Consider the following 13,486-nt stretch of genomic DNA (forward strand, 5'->3'; position numbering starts at 1 on the left):
ATGAACAAAGAAGAGGAAGATAAAGATAAATATGTGCATACATAGGTGTGTCAGAAATTTCGTGAAAAATAGTGAATAATTCCACACCGTCTTTCCAAGCTTATAACTACTCGAAAAATGTAATTCAAGCCCTAATTTTTTTTTTTTTTTCAATTAAAGGAGCAAGGACCAAGGTTTCATTAAAAAAAAAAAAGAACAAAAAAACAAACAACGTGGGTTTTTTAAAAAAAAAAAAAGGTTTTAAACTTCGGACTTTACAGGTAAATTTCTAAAAAACACTACTTTTTTTTGTTTTAAATTTGAATATATTATTTATTGAACTTTTCTCTTCAATTTGTGATATATAACACTTTGGTGAGTAAATTAATTATTTACTTTTTAATAGACATTTCAAAATGGGAGGCGTGAATTATTCGACCCCCTGTCTTTTCAAGCTTATAACTACTCGAAAAATGTAATTCAAGCCCTAATTTTTCTTTTCAATTAAAGGAGCAAGGACCAAGGTTTCATTAAAAAAAACAAAAACAAAAGAAAAAACAAACAACGTGGTTAAAAAAAAAGGGTTTTAAACTTCGAACTTTACAGGTAAATGTCTAAAAAACACTACTTTTTTTTTTGTTTTAAATTTGAATATATTATTTATTGACCTTTCATTGACCTTTTCTCTTCAATTTGTGATATATAAAACTTTGGTGAGTAAATTAATTATTTACTTTTTAATAAACACTTGAAAATGGAGGGGGGGGGGTCGGGAATAAAAAAAAAAAAACGTTTGTCTAAAATATTATATTCGGTTTATTGGAAAGAGCATAAAATTTCACATTGACCCTGAAAATATCGTAAAAATAGAATCAATAGAAAAATTTTGATAGATTTTTAAAGTTTAAAAATTGAAAAATATTGAGTTCGTAAAATTCATTACTGTTTTTAAAAAAAAAAAATTTCTATTACTTTTAAAACAACTTTAATAGTTTATTTTGGAATTATAATCCATAAAGAAAATAAACAAAATTTTGGTGATTCAATGAATTTTAAAAAATTTTATGACGTGAAATGTTTGAGTTTCATATCAAAGATTTTTATTATTCTATGTAAGACAAAGAATACAGGGTAAATATTTTAACTCCTTATTCTATAGGGTTTCGATGTCTACCATCTCTTCAGAGGAAAAATATTAGCAAATAGCTATAATGGTATACACCCTATTTGCTAAAGTCAGTGAGACATGGAAAATAATGACTAAAAATTGAATGAGTAATTAAAAGTCATAGAGTAAGGGAAGTTAAAGAAAAAGATATAAAAGCTTACATCCAAATTGCACGGTAAAAGAAAATTTACTCCAGGAATATGCCCAACTCGGATCATTACTTTGTGATGTGGATTTTGGATCATTTTACGACACTGCTTTCAAGGACAATCACCTCAGATTTTACCGTGCAATTTGGATGTAAGCTTTTATATCTTTTTCTTTAACTTCCCTTACTCATTCAATTTTTAATTATGATTTTCCATGTCTCACTGACTTTAGCAAATAGGGTGTATACCATTATAGCTATTTGCTAATATTTCTCCTTTGAAGAGATGGTAGACATCGAAACCCTATAGGATAAAGAGTTAAAATATTTCCAATGTATTCTTTGTCTTACATAGAATAATAAAAATCTTTGATATAAAACTCAAACATTTCACGTCATAGAAATTTTTTTTTAATTCATTGAATCACTAAAATTTGATTTATTTGCTCTATCTTGTATATCGAGCAATTCTTATTTAGATGGGATAATACTTATAGAATATTACTGCCAGTAATATTTTGCAAATCTTATAATCACAAGTTTCCATACTAGTTGATTGTTGGATAATTTTATTCTGAAGAAGACGAAACACGTGTCAGTGGATAATTATATTTTAAAAATAATATATATACTGCTCCCCATCTGGGGGTACCAAATTGGTTAAAAGGGAAGATTATTCCCAACTCGCATTTAGGTAAAAATGCACTTTCGTAAATAATTGAATTCATTCAAAAACATATCGCTAAAACCAAAACAAACATCTAAGTAAATCACAATATATCCAGACGGTCGTACGAGACGGGTCAGTGGTAAGGGGTTTAGGCTTGTTACCGTGGGGTCCCGATTTCGAATCTCGCTAGATTCAGCCACTCTGATGAGTCGTAGACGACGAAACACGTGTCAGTGGATAATTATATTTTAAAAATAATATATATACCGCTCCTCATATGGGAGTACCAAATTGGTTAAAAGGGAAAATTATTCCCAACTCGCATTTAGGTAAAAAATGCACTTTCGTAAATAATTGAATTCATTCAAAAACATATCGCTAAAACCAAAACAAACATCTATCTATCTATCTATATATATATATATATATATATATATATATATATATATATATATATATATATATATATTCTTTCCATCAGCTATGATTGGGTAGAAGTCCTAAGTAATTTGAAATACAATTTCAAATTACTTAGGACTTCTACCCAATCATGACTGATGGAATGAAAGTATGCTACTTCATGGATTAAATAAAGGGTTCCATTCCCGAGTTCAACAGAAAGATTTCCAAGTTCAACAAAGGTACACCTCAAGAATGTTTTTTTTTCTTTTCTTTTTTTTTTTTTTACATACATCATAAAGATTTTAATTTTTGTTTTTTAATATAGAAGGAATTCTTCCAAAATGTTTGCTGATGATGACGCAGGACTGTTTTTAAAATTTTTTTTACTCACGTTCACCCCTAACAAGGCACATCGTTACTTGGATGTAAGGGGCTACTATTTGCAACCCTGTCTAGGAAAGATTAATAAGATGTTAGTTTACATTACATTTAAACTTCTGTATATAAGTAAAGTCAGGAAAGCAGGAAGAGAAAGTCCAGCTGTTTGAGGGAAGAAGCTATTAGAGTAGTAAGCCTTCTAGCATTTGGGGACCTCAGCAGTGAAGGAGTGTAATTTTGCTGCTAATTCTCCTCGTTTAAGTATATACAAAACATCACTTCCTTAGTCTATTCTGATACTACATTTTATCTTTTCTGTTCTTGGTCAGTGGAGAAATCTTTCTAGACTGAAGCAATTTTATTTTTGTTTTTGTTCTAATTAAAAGTGCCCTTTTTGAGAAGCTGGAATTTCTCTACATTAAAAACCGATCTTGAATTTAAGTATGCCTGTTATATTGTGCTGTACTCAAATGAAAAATGACGACACTTGATTTACAAAATATTTATCAGCTTTATTGTGAATGTCTGGGTGGTGGCGGAATGAGGAGAGGATGACTGGCCAAAGTTGGGCTGATGGCGTGTTTGGAATTTAATCACTTTGCTGCAAGCCAAAACAACTACCATTTCGTTCAGTCTTTCTGTTTTTTATATTAGGTTGCTGCGACCTTTTCGAAAATTGATTTTGATTCATGAAAATATAATTCTGTTTTATTGTTGTTTATTTTCGGTTTCATTGTGTCCACCAAAACAAACAATTCCTATTTCATCCAAATAGTTTGCTGCAAACTTTTTTGACAATTGATTTGATTGCATCGCCCAAGTTCAATAACCAGGATGATTTATTCCCATTATTGTTTGTGCTCACACATTTACCAAAATGTTAATTCATGAACATTTTGGCTGGACTCCTCTTCTCTCATATTCACCACCACACTGGGAGGTGATGGTGGTCTAGTGGTTAATGACACGAACTGATGACTTAGGTGCTCGAGGTTTGAATCCAGTTCATTTCATAATGATCACTTTTTTTAGGATGTTGGAAACCTTTCTAGAAAGTATTCTGTCTAGAAAAATATCAAGGAAACCAATGCCAACAATAGAATCTTTGGATTCATATGATATGATGATGATGCCCACTACACAACCACCTGATATAGAATACGTAGAAAACAAAAAACACTTTTTGTTGTGTATTCAATCTCCTGTTCTTCATTAACAGTTCCAATGTCTTTTTCTTTAATTGTAGAAAAGAAAAAATAAATAAATATAGAAGAACACAGTAAGGAAAATTTTATTTTTGTTTTTGTTTTAATTAAAAGTACCCTTTTTGAGAAGCTGGAATTTCTCTACATTAAAAACCGATCTTGAATTTAAGTATGCCTGTTATATTGTGCTGTACTCAAATGAAAAATGACGACACTTGATTTACAAAATATTTATCAGCTTTATTGTGAATGTCTGGGTGGTGGCGGAATGAAGAGAGGATGACTGGCCAAAGTTGTTCATTCATTAACAGTTCCAGTGTCTTTTTCTTTAATTGTAGAAAAGAAAAAAATAAATAAATATAGAAGAACACAGTAAGGAAAAAAAGAATAGGAAAAAGCTTAGTATTCAGTTCAATAAAATTTTTTCTTTCCTAAACTGTGTCATATACAAGTAGATACCCTAATGCATGAACCTCTGATCGTTGATGGTAACAATGCCTCCATTTTTACAACTGACATATGGTAAATGGCATTCAAACACTACCACGCATGCTTCTGCTCAAATTTGATCTTCATAATTTTATAATTTTATTCTCAATTTCAACAGATATTGTTTGAAATTAAAAGCTACTACTATATCATGCACATGTCATTCATTGTCTAACAAAAAGGAGAAAGAAACCAAGATTTTCTTTCTTTTTTTTTTTTTAACATTTTAGGATGATGGGTATTGCAACTTGACAAGAGGACAAGTTGTATCAGCTGTGATTCCTAGCCCTTATTTATTGTTTTTAATATCTTTGTCTTACCTCTCTACCAGGAAGTCCTCTACAGTTTTTAGTTGTTCATTGTTTACTTTCCACGCCTCGATGCTAACAATAATTACATCTGTGCTGACCCACCTCCATCTATAAGACCTGAAGGTGTCCCAATTTCCTCCATCTCAATGGACGTTCGGACTATCTGGACTTTATTTTTCTACTTTCTTAGTAAGTAATTCCCTATATATGCCGTCTGAGATAACCACTTTTCTGAGAAATCACCCTTATTAGTCGATGGTCTAGTAGTTGTATATTTTACATGACTATGTGGCATTACATGTTTTTAACGACTCCTCCTGACATCATATTATGTATCACAATATGGTGCTCATCAACAAGATGTTAGACACATTGTCTGAATTCTCATACTGATGTTGATACTTCTGTATTGGAGTTAGCATGTCTTGTTATTGAATCGCTGTCTGAATCGCTGGATTCCCTTGGGGCAGCCAATATGGTTTCTGTAATGGCCTCTCTAGTGGGGATTTCACATTCCTTAAGGGCCAGTCTTTTTGATTACTACATAATATGGTCACCAGCATATATTTAATTTCTCCCTCTTCTGGTGGTTTTTATAATATACCAAATCACCAATCTTAAACTATGTCTTTTATCTTACTAAATGACTCGTCTATCAACCTTTTTCTTAATTCCCTAATATTGTTTCTAACCAAAGTAAAAGTTTGATGCATTTCTTGTCGGGCGATTTCATGATGTTCATCATTTTAGTATACAGTAGAATCCTGGGATATGGCATTAATCTGTTCCAGGGCTGGGATCGTAAGGTGAAATTGCCGTATGGCGGGGCCTAAGCAAAATTTTATACAGTACATATTAAAATATCTCGGGGTTCTACTGTACCACATGAGGTCTGAATATGTTATCCAATGGCAGAATACCATCTCAGTTCTAGAACAAATAATAGGGTGAAATATTTGTGGTCTCGCTCACATGGAACCTTACAGCCACCAACATTCGATTGATGTAAATGTCCCATGATTGTTCATTGTTAGCAATTTTTTTTGCAAGAATATTATGCATAGTTCTATGAAACCTCTCAACCTTCCCATTATTCTGAGAATGATAGAATGACGCCATTACAGCTAAACCTTTAACTACTCAAGCTACGTCAGATGTGAGTGATCATTTCTAATGTCCCTGCCAGAATACTCCAGAATACAAAACTAGGGTCATCCCACATGTGATTTAATATGGTTCTATCATCCATAGTGTTAATGTCAAGCTACCTCCAGCGCGTAGACAATTAACTGTATAATTTCTGTTTGGGACCACAATTTCGACTTACTTAATTTTACCCTTTCTTGACCCCTTACGTCACTGTGGCATTCTATTATTTATTCCCTGTTCACTTTCTTTATACACAAGATAATGGCCCTTTTGCCATTATAAAATGTTTGCTTTCCTGGATGTAGGGGAAATTTCGCATAAATTGCCCCGGTCGATACTCACAACCAGCCATTCGAGGCTCATACTGCCCAGACAAAATAAAGTTTTCATGCTCCTTTACGAGATGGTCCATCCAATGGACAATAAAAAAATTTCCAATATATACGCAACTCTAGGATTTTAATGAATCCTTCAAAACAGTAAAATTATTTGCTGTCTATTGTAAAATCAATCTCTTCTTAACGTTTAAACATTAATTCTACACATTGACCACCAGTTTAAAAATTTAATGTACCTTCATTACTGTTTTTTTCCTTAACATAGATTAATTATATAATAATAATAAATAAACTATAACCTCGGCATTGTCACTCCAGACCAAACCAGCCAATATATATTTGTCACTCCAGACCAAACCAGCCAATATATATATATATATATATATATATACAATCGAATTACATGTCAGGTCCAAAGAAAAACATTATGCATACATCATAAAACATTATTGAAGTTCATTAATGAAGAGACCAAAAAAAAAAAAAAAAAAAAAAAAACTTCCAAAAATGCAGTCACAAATCGGGAAAAAAACAAAATTGCCATTTTTCAAAATATGACACTTGCTTCTTGTTTTGTTTGTTTTTTCTTCTAAAGTTAAAAAGTTCAGCCTGATAAACAAAATTGCCATTTTTCAAAACACATAATTTGACATTTCATAAATCATAACAAAAAAGTACACATTGCATGTGTTTGTGACATTCTTTTCCCTTTCAAAACAATAATTCTCTCCATGACTGTCAAAATGTATTTATTTTCACTGACAATTTTTTTTTCCATAATTTCAATGCCGCATATGACACTCCTTACATTTTTCTCTTTTCTTTGTCAATTAAATTGTTGCCGTGTTCTTTTTTTCCATTCAATTTAAACCCTTCTTTTTTCAAAATGCAGTTTAAGATATGACATTTTTTTCAAATTATAATCATCATTTTGCATGTTGTGTGTGTCTGTAGGGCAACCCCAATTTTGTTTTTCTTCTTTAGACTCCAGGTTCGAATTGTGTTGTTAATATGAACTAATTACATGGCATTATAATTATGTATATATAAAAATGTAGGTATATTATATATGACATTTTATATAGCCAGCAATGAGTTTTTTTATCATGTATGTGTAATCTCTTTGTTGTCATTATGTGTATATGTGCCTGTTCATGTATGTATAATATATAAATGTGTGTGCATGTTTAACCCAAACGAGAGTGTAATAACAGGACGAATAATCAAATGGTCTACTAACCTCAGTTAATACTTTTATGCATGCATAACGCACAGACAAGAGACATATCTTGCATTGCATACGGATTCCTTTGTTCGCTGGCAGTGAACACTCTGACGCTCGACTTGAATGCTACAATTAAGTTTTTCCAACTTCCAACTTTGATGGCTTTTTTTTTTTTTTTTTTTTTTTTTTAAATTACATTTTCACCCCCAAACAAGGCACATTGCCACTTTGGTGTAGGGGGCTACTATCAGGGGCAACAACTACTGGGATACTATGTTGGGATTTGGGCAGCAAGATGTTGGTTCATATTACACTTGAACTTCTGCATGTCAGTACAGGTGGGAAAGCAGGGATCCGGAAGGGAATTCCAAAGTCTAGCAGTTCTGGGGAAGAAACTACTGGAGTAGAAAGATCTTTTACATCTAGGGATCTCTACTGTGTGGGGGGTGGGATTTAGCTGTCTGTCGGGTTTGTCGAAGGTGTCTACGTCGTGGGGGCACAAGTGTCTGCAGTTCGCCAGAGCATTCACCTTTAAAATACTTGTAGAACAGGCAGAGGGATGCAACATTTCGTTGATGGGACAGAGGCTGAAGCTTAGATGCCAGTTCAGGGCCTATCAGATTGGCAACTCTCTTTTGAACTTTGTCTAGGAGCGAGAGACTAGTAGCAGATGCACCAGTCCAAATGTGACAGCAATACTCCATACATAGGCGAATGGTGGCCTCATAGAGGTACAGGATACTTTCGGGTATCAATAGTTTTTCTAGCACGGTAGAGAGAGCCTACCTTCTTCGTAGCGGCCCTGGCAACGCTTTCAATGTAATTGTTCCAACTCATGTTTCCTGTGAATGTTAGGTCAAGCAGTTTGAAAGATGTACTCTCAGATAAAGAGTCACTGGCCATTGCTATTGGTGGCAAAGAAGGTTTCTTGTAATTATTGAAGGAAACTAGTTTAGTCTTGGCTGCATTGAATGTGACCATCCATTTTTGTCCCCATTCCACTACAGATTAGAGGTCATCCTCTAGTGTTTTTGCCATTTCTTTAGATATATGTTCATTTGTTTTCCTGTCATGCCTGGTGTAGAGTGTGGTGTCATCAGCATATATACCCATTTCAGAGGCAATTTTGTCGGGGAGGCCATTAACGAATATTAGGAACAATAGAGGTCCAAGGATAGACCCCTGAGACACTCCCACATTTATATCATATTGTTTAGATGTACGACCGTCGAGGACAACCTGGATTTTTCTCTTATCTAAGAAAGATTTAATTATGTTAAGTATTCTACCAGTGATATCGTATGATCTGATTTTCCTGAGGAGACCCTCATGCTATACCCTGTATGTAACACCACGACAACTGTTATTACATTTCAAGTGTAATTTTATTTTTCAGTTTTATGTCGCTTAGAGTTGCACTGCCAAGTTGTTTTTCCTAGACTTTTACATCTTGGCTGTAGTGTCCTATTAGCTCCCACGTTTTATTGCCAAGCAAATCTCTCGGTAACTAAAACCCAACTTTCTCCTCGATTAGATTGTTAACCTTATATAATCAAAATATTTCTTTGTTCTTAAAACCTGATTATATCATTTTTTTTTATTTGAGGTTAATTTATTGTTTATTGTCCTAACCTATTTTGTCATCATAAATTCCTAATCCAGACTGACTGCCAATTCAACTCTCATCACCTTTGTTTATTGCTTATTTTCCATTATCTGTCAAGTATTTAACTTGTCTTTATTTAACCTTTCATTATTTGTTTTAAAAATTTTTTTTTTTTTTTTAAATTACATTTTCACCCCAAACAAGGCACATTGCCACTTTAGTGTAAGGGGGCTACTATCAGGGATATGAGCTACGATGGTACTATGTAGGGAGTTGAGCAGCAAGATGTTGGTTCATATTACACTTGAACTTCTGCATGTCAGTACAGGTGGGAAAGCAGGGATCCGGAAGGGAATTCCAAAGTCTAGCAGTTCTGGGGAAGAAACTACTGGAGTAGAAAACTCTTACATCTAGGGATCTCTACTGTGTAGGTGTGGGATTTAGCTGCTTGTCAGGTTTGTCGGGGCTATTTATGTCTAGGGGGCACAAGTGCTTCACTTTGTCAGAGCATTCACAATTAAAATTTGACTTAGCTATTCAAACTGTATAGCTAAACTATTTAATGTACTTGATAGCTAATCAAAGGAGCTCAATCTGTTACATGCCCTTGTGAGGAGGAAAGTAAATGGGAACTAAACCACAGAAGAATTTCTGAGTGTTAGAGTATATCTGCTGACAACATAATGAAGATAACAATAGTAGAAAAACAAAAACAAACATCTGTAGAGCTGAGATATTAGTCCTCACTGATGGTTATTGTCCAGGTCTTTAGCTATCCACTAACATGTTTTCTCCACCCAAGTAAAGAGGTAAGGAGGATTACGTTGTAAATTAACTTTGTGTATGACGAACTGCATGACAAAACCATCAAAAACACTTCTGCAACATGTCTTGCAACTATAGATTGGTTGGTTGTTTTTGTTTTATGGAATATCAACACTTTTCAGGTTATTTAATGCCGAATCCAATGATATTGAAGAAATTTTTTTTAATAGAATATTTGTTTTTTTCAAGTCAGTTTCTATTCAACCTATAGTTTGGACCCTAACAGGTACTACCACTCCGGGTTAGAGTGGACCTGGGAGCAATGGCAATTAAAAGGTGGCTCCACACTCCCCAAAGCCTGCAAGTTGGGGCCTTACCATCAGATATAGTTTAAGGTCATATCCAGGACCTGCAACTATGGAAGAGGATTAATTGGACAACAGATTGAAGATACACCTCTTTGCTGATATTGAAATCTCCTTATGCTCCTATAAGGAACACTGAAGGTGTACAAAAGGGAATCCTGCAGCTCCAACTTGATTATTAACATCTAGAATTATTTATTTAAAAATCATAGCTTTTCAGTTTTGAATGGTCCAAACAACCTATCACTTTTCACATTTCTTATGATCAAAATCATTTTGATTGCTTTACATTTCTCATGATATGTTATACATAATAACTAGACTTTTTTAGAATGAATGCTTTATGCAAAATTAATTGTTCAATATGGTTAAATTAGTACTCATTTTTGCATTAAATACTAATCTCTATTAATATCTAACTTTGTATCAAACGGATACTGTAATACTTAGTTTGCTGCACCTTATCATAACAATGGTTCATACAAAATTTCAGTCAGATTGGCTCAGTAGTTTTCAAGAAAAAAAGTGAAATGGACAAAGAGAAATATATGATAAATAATAAATGCATACACACAAGTTCTTAAAAAAAATCAGACATTTTCAGTTGTGAATGGTCCAATGAACCTATAATTGTTTTACATCACTCTTAAAAATTAGACGCTAAAACGTAACTTTTATTTAAGAATACAAACATTTATTCATAAAAATTAAATGTTCACATCATTTAAGCTGCTATACATTTTAAAGACAAATCATATGTATTGAATTGAATCTTTTCATATAATAAACACCTTTTTTTTTACCCAATATAAAAAAAAATTGTTGATTCTCCTTTAAATCTACTGTGTGTATGATTGATAACATTATCCCTGATTCATTTGAGGATTCTCCTCTAATATTATGTTTCCGAGTTTTGAAATGAGGATTGATTATTTGTATTACTTGAGTTATTCGGACTACTGTTCTTATCTTAAATGTTATTTACACAATGTTTTGGTTAATGTAAACTCTGACCTTTCTCAGGTGTATCTTGTCGAACTCTGGAATTTTTCTGTTGAACTCAGGAAGCTGCACAGAATTTTGAACAAAACTTTTTAATTCACCTACGTAACATGCTCACATTCCATCAACCATGACTGGGTATAATTTTTAAGTAAGCTGCAATTATATTTTTGAGTGCTCGCACTGAGAATTAAACCTTAAACCTAGAGGATACTGTAAATTTACAACTGAATTTTACAAAGTACTTTATCCCTTACGCCATAGGTACTTGTGGACAAGATTCAAGAGTTCAACAAAATATATCTGAAGAAGTTCAGAGGTTTCATTGACCAAAACATTGTGAAAATTGCACAGGAAACGAGAGAAGTAGGCCAAAGGATCCAAATAATACAGATTCACCTCTAAGCATACATAGACAAATCATGTGCTGCCAAGCAGAAAACTTTCAGTCAATTATCAAAACCTGTAATTGATTCTACCCCACCTCCTAAAAACGGAATCAAATGCTGTAAAATTTTGCACACAATATTACACTGTAATTGTTTGTTATAATGATCAAGACTTGAAAGTATCTTTTTCTGCTCGGATAAACTTCATTACTTCAATTGGATCTGATGAACCAGAATGTTGCTTGACTGGATCCTCCCTAGAATTTAAAAGAAAAAGATCAAATTAAAAATAAATAATAACATTTTATATATATATATATATATGTGTGTGTATGTGTGTGTTTTAAAAAAATATTTATAAAATTTGTTTTTCTCTCAAAGCAAAACTAGGATGTATTAGTTTTATTCAAATTATTTCCCTTGATAATTAACGAGCATATTTTAAAAAGGGCTTACATAAGCTTACCTTTTTATTAAAGTAATTGATTACTGTTACAATTGAAAAAAATATTGCAGATAAATGAAAAAATAAGACAATAAAATTACACATGAACAACATCAAACATTAACTTATTATAGACTGATTAAACAATAGAGGGTGTAATGATAAAATTGGCGCCAAAGAAAAGATGCCATGATTCCATTTCCATTTGATAAAAGACAGTTTCCTTTCTTTGTTGCAGACCATCCACTAAGCTAGTTATGTATAAATCCTAAGAGCGATAGGAGCCTTCTATCATGTTTGAAAGTGACATAATGTTTAACGAGCGAGATCGGAGATGCACCGCTGTACAACTCATGCTCTCTACCAATCAAAGTTATGACAACAGGACCATGACCAGCACCATCAAAATGCATTACTGGATTACCACGAATAAAAGGGACGTGCTGAGTAAGATGAAAACAAAGTTTCCAGTCATAGTTATGGTCTCTGGTGTGGTTTCAAGTGAGGACCACATCATGCCACCTCAAATCTTAAAAGTCGGCTTGAAAATCAACGCCAAAGTGTACCTGGATGTGCTGAAGAGTGTGATGATCTGCTGGTGCAATCAGGTGGACGCTGGCAGATCCTGAGTGTGGCATTGTCATATGTTAAGAACATCACCAACATGACCACCCACAACACCAAAGCCAGCCTGATCATCGCCATTCGCCGAGTATTCGCCAGTGCTTGTAGAAAAGACATGTTTAAAGTTCCAGACCCATATCGAGGCAGTGATTGAAGCTGAAGGCGGCTACATTGAATAGATGTCAGTTCCATTACATAACCAAGTTACTTAAAATGATTTTTTCAATTAGTTTTAAAATAAAGCTGCAGTGTTGTTTTCTTTAAGGCGACAACTTTATCATTCCACACTGTAGTTATGCAAGTTAGACATTCAAATAACTGTATATGGGGTTTTCTCAGTACTATATGTACAATATTTCAAAATATAATGTTGTATTATTTAAATAAGAGTAACCAGTTTTCATGGTAAAAGAAGAATGATAAATAAAAAACATTTTATTCCTTTACATATATTACTATTTCATGTATAGTGTAATATAAAGGTGATTATGTATGTGTATATATATATATATATATATATATATATATATATATATTATGACAATACGTCCCGGTTGAAAAATACCAAAAGGGGAATTTATCCCTGAAATGTATCGTAAAATAAAAATGGTGTACGTGCCGGCTGTAAAATTGTTACAACCCAGTAGCACTCACTCAAGTTCTAGACAATACTTCCGTCATGAAATTTTCTTATAAGACTCACGGTTGACGAAATACCAGGCAATGAATAACGGAACAACACCGATGTATATACATTATACACATGTCATTTATTGTGCATTAAAAATTAAAAAATCAAGACAAAATATTAAAAGAAAAATAATAATG

At 33.0% G+C, this 13,486-nt stretch overlaps 1 protein-coding gene across 5 annotated transcripts in view; it reads right to left on the reverse strand.

Annotated features, from left to right (window-relative positions):
- Positions 1-10,870: 10,870 nt before the first annotated feature.
- Positions 10,871-13,486, reverse strand: part of LOC145263896 (hydroxyacylglutathione hydrolase, mitochondrial-like) — a 257,028-nt gene continuing 254,412 nt past the window's right edge. For all 5 annotated transcript variants that reach the window (XM_080120976.1, XM_080120979.1, XM_080120975.1 and 2 more), the window contains exon 9: positions 10,871-11,846. In XM_080120976.1, coding sequence (XP_079977102.1) covers positions 11,756-11,846 — 91 coding nt within the window. In that variant the 3' untranslated portion in view covers positions 10,871-11,755. The remainder of the gene's footprint in view (positions 11,847-13,486) is intronic.

The sequence above is a fragment of the Euprymna scolopes genome, chromosome 39 (assembly GCF_053919585.1).
Source record: "Euprymna scolopes isolate OS-2025 chromosome 39, ASM5391958v1, whole genome shotgun sequence".
Classification (NCBI taxonomy): Eukaryota; Metazoa; Mollusca; class Cephalopoda; order Sepiida; family Sepiolidae; genus Euprymna; species Euprymna scolopes.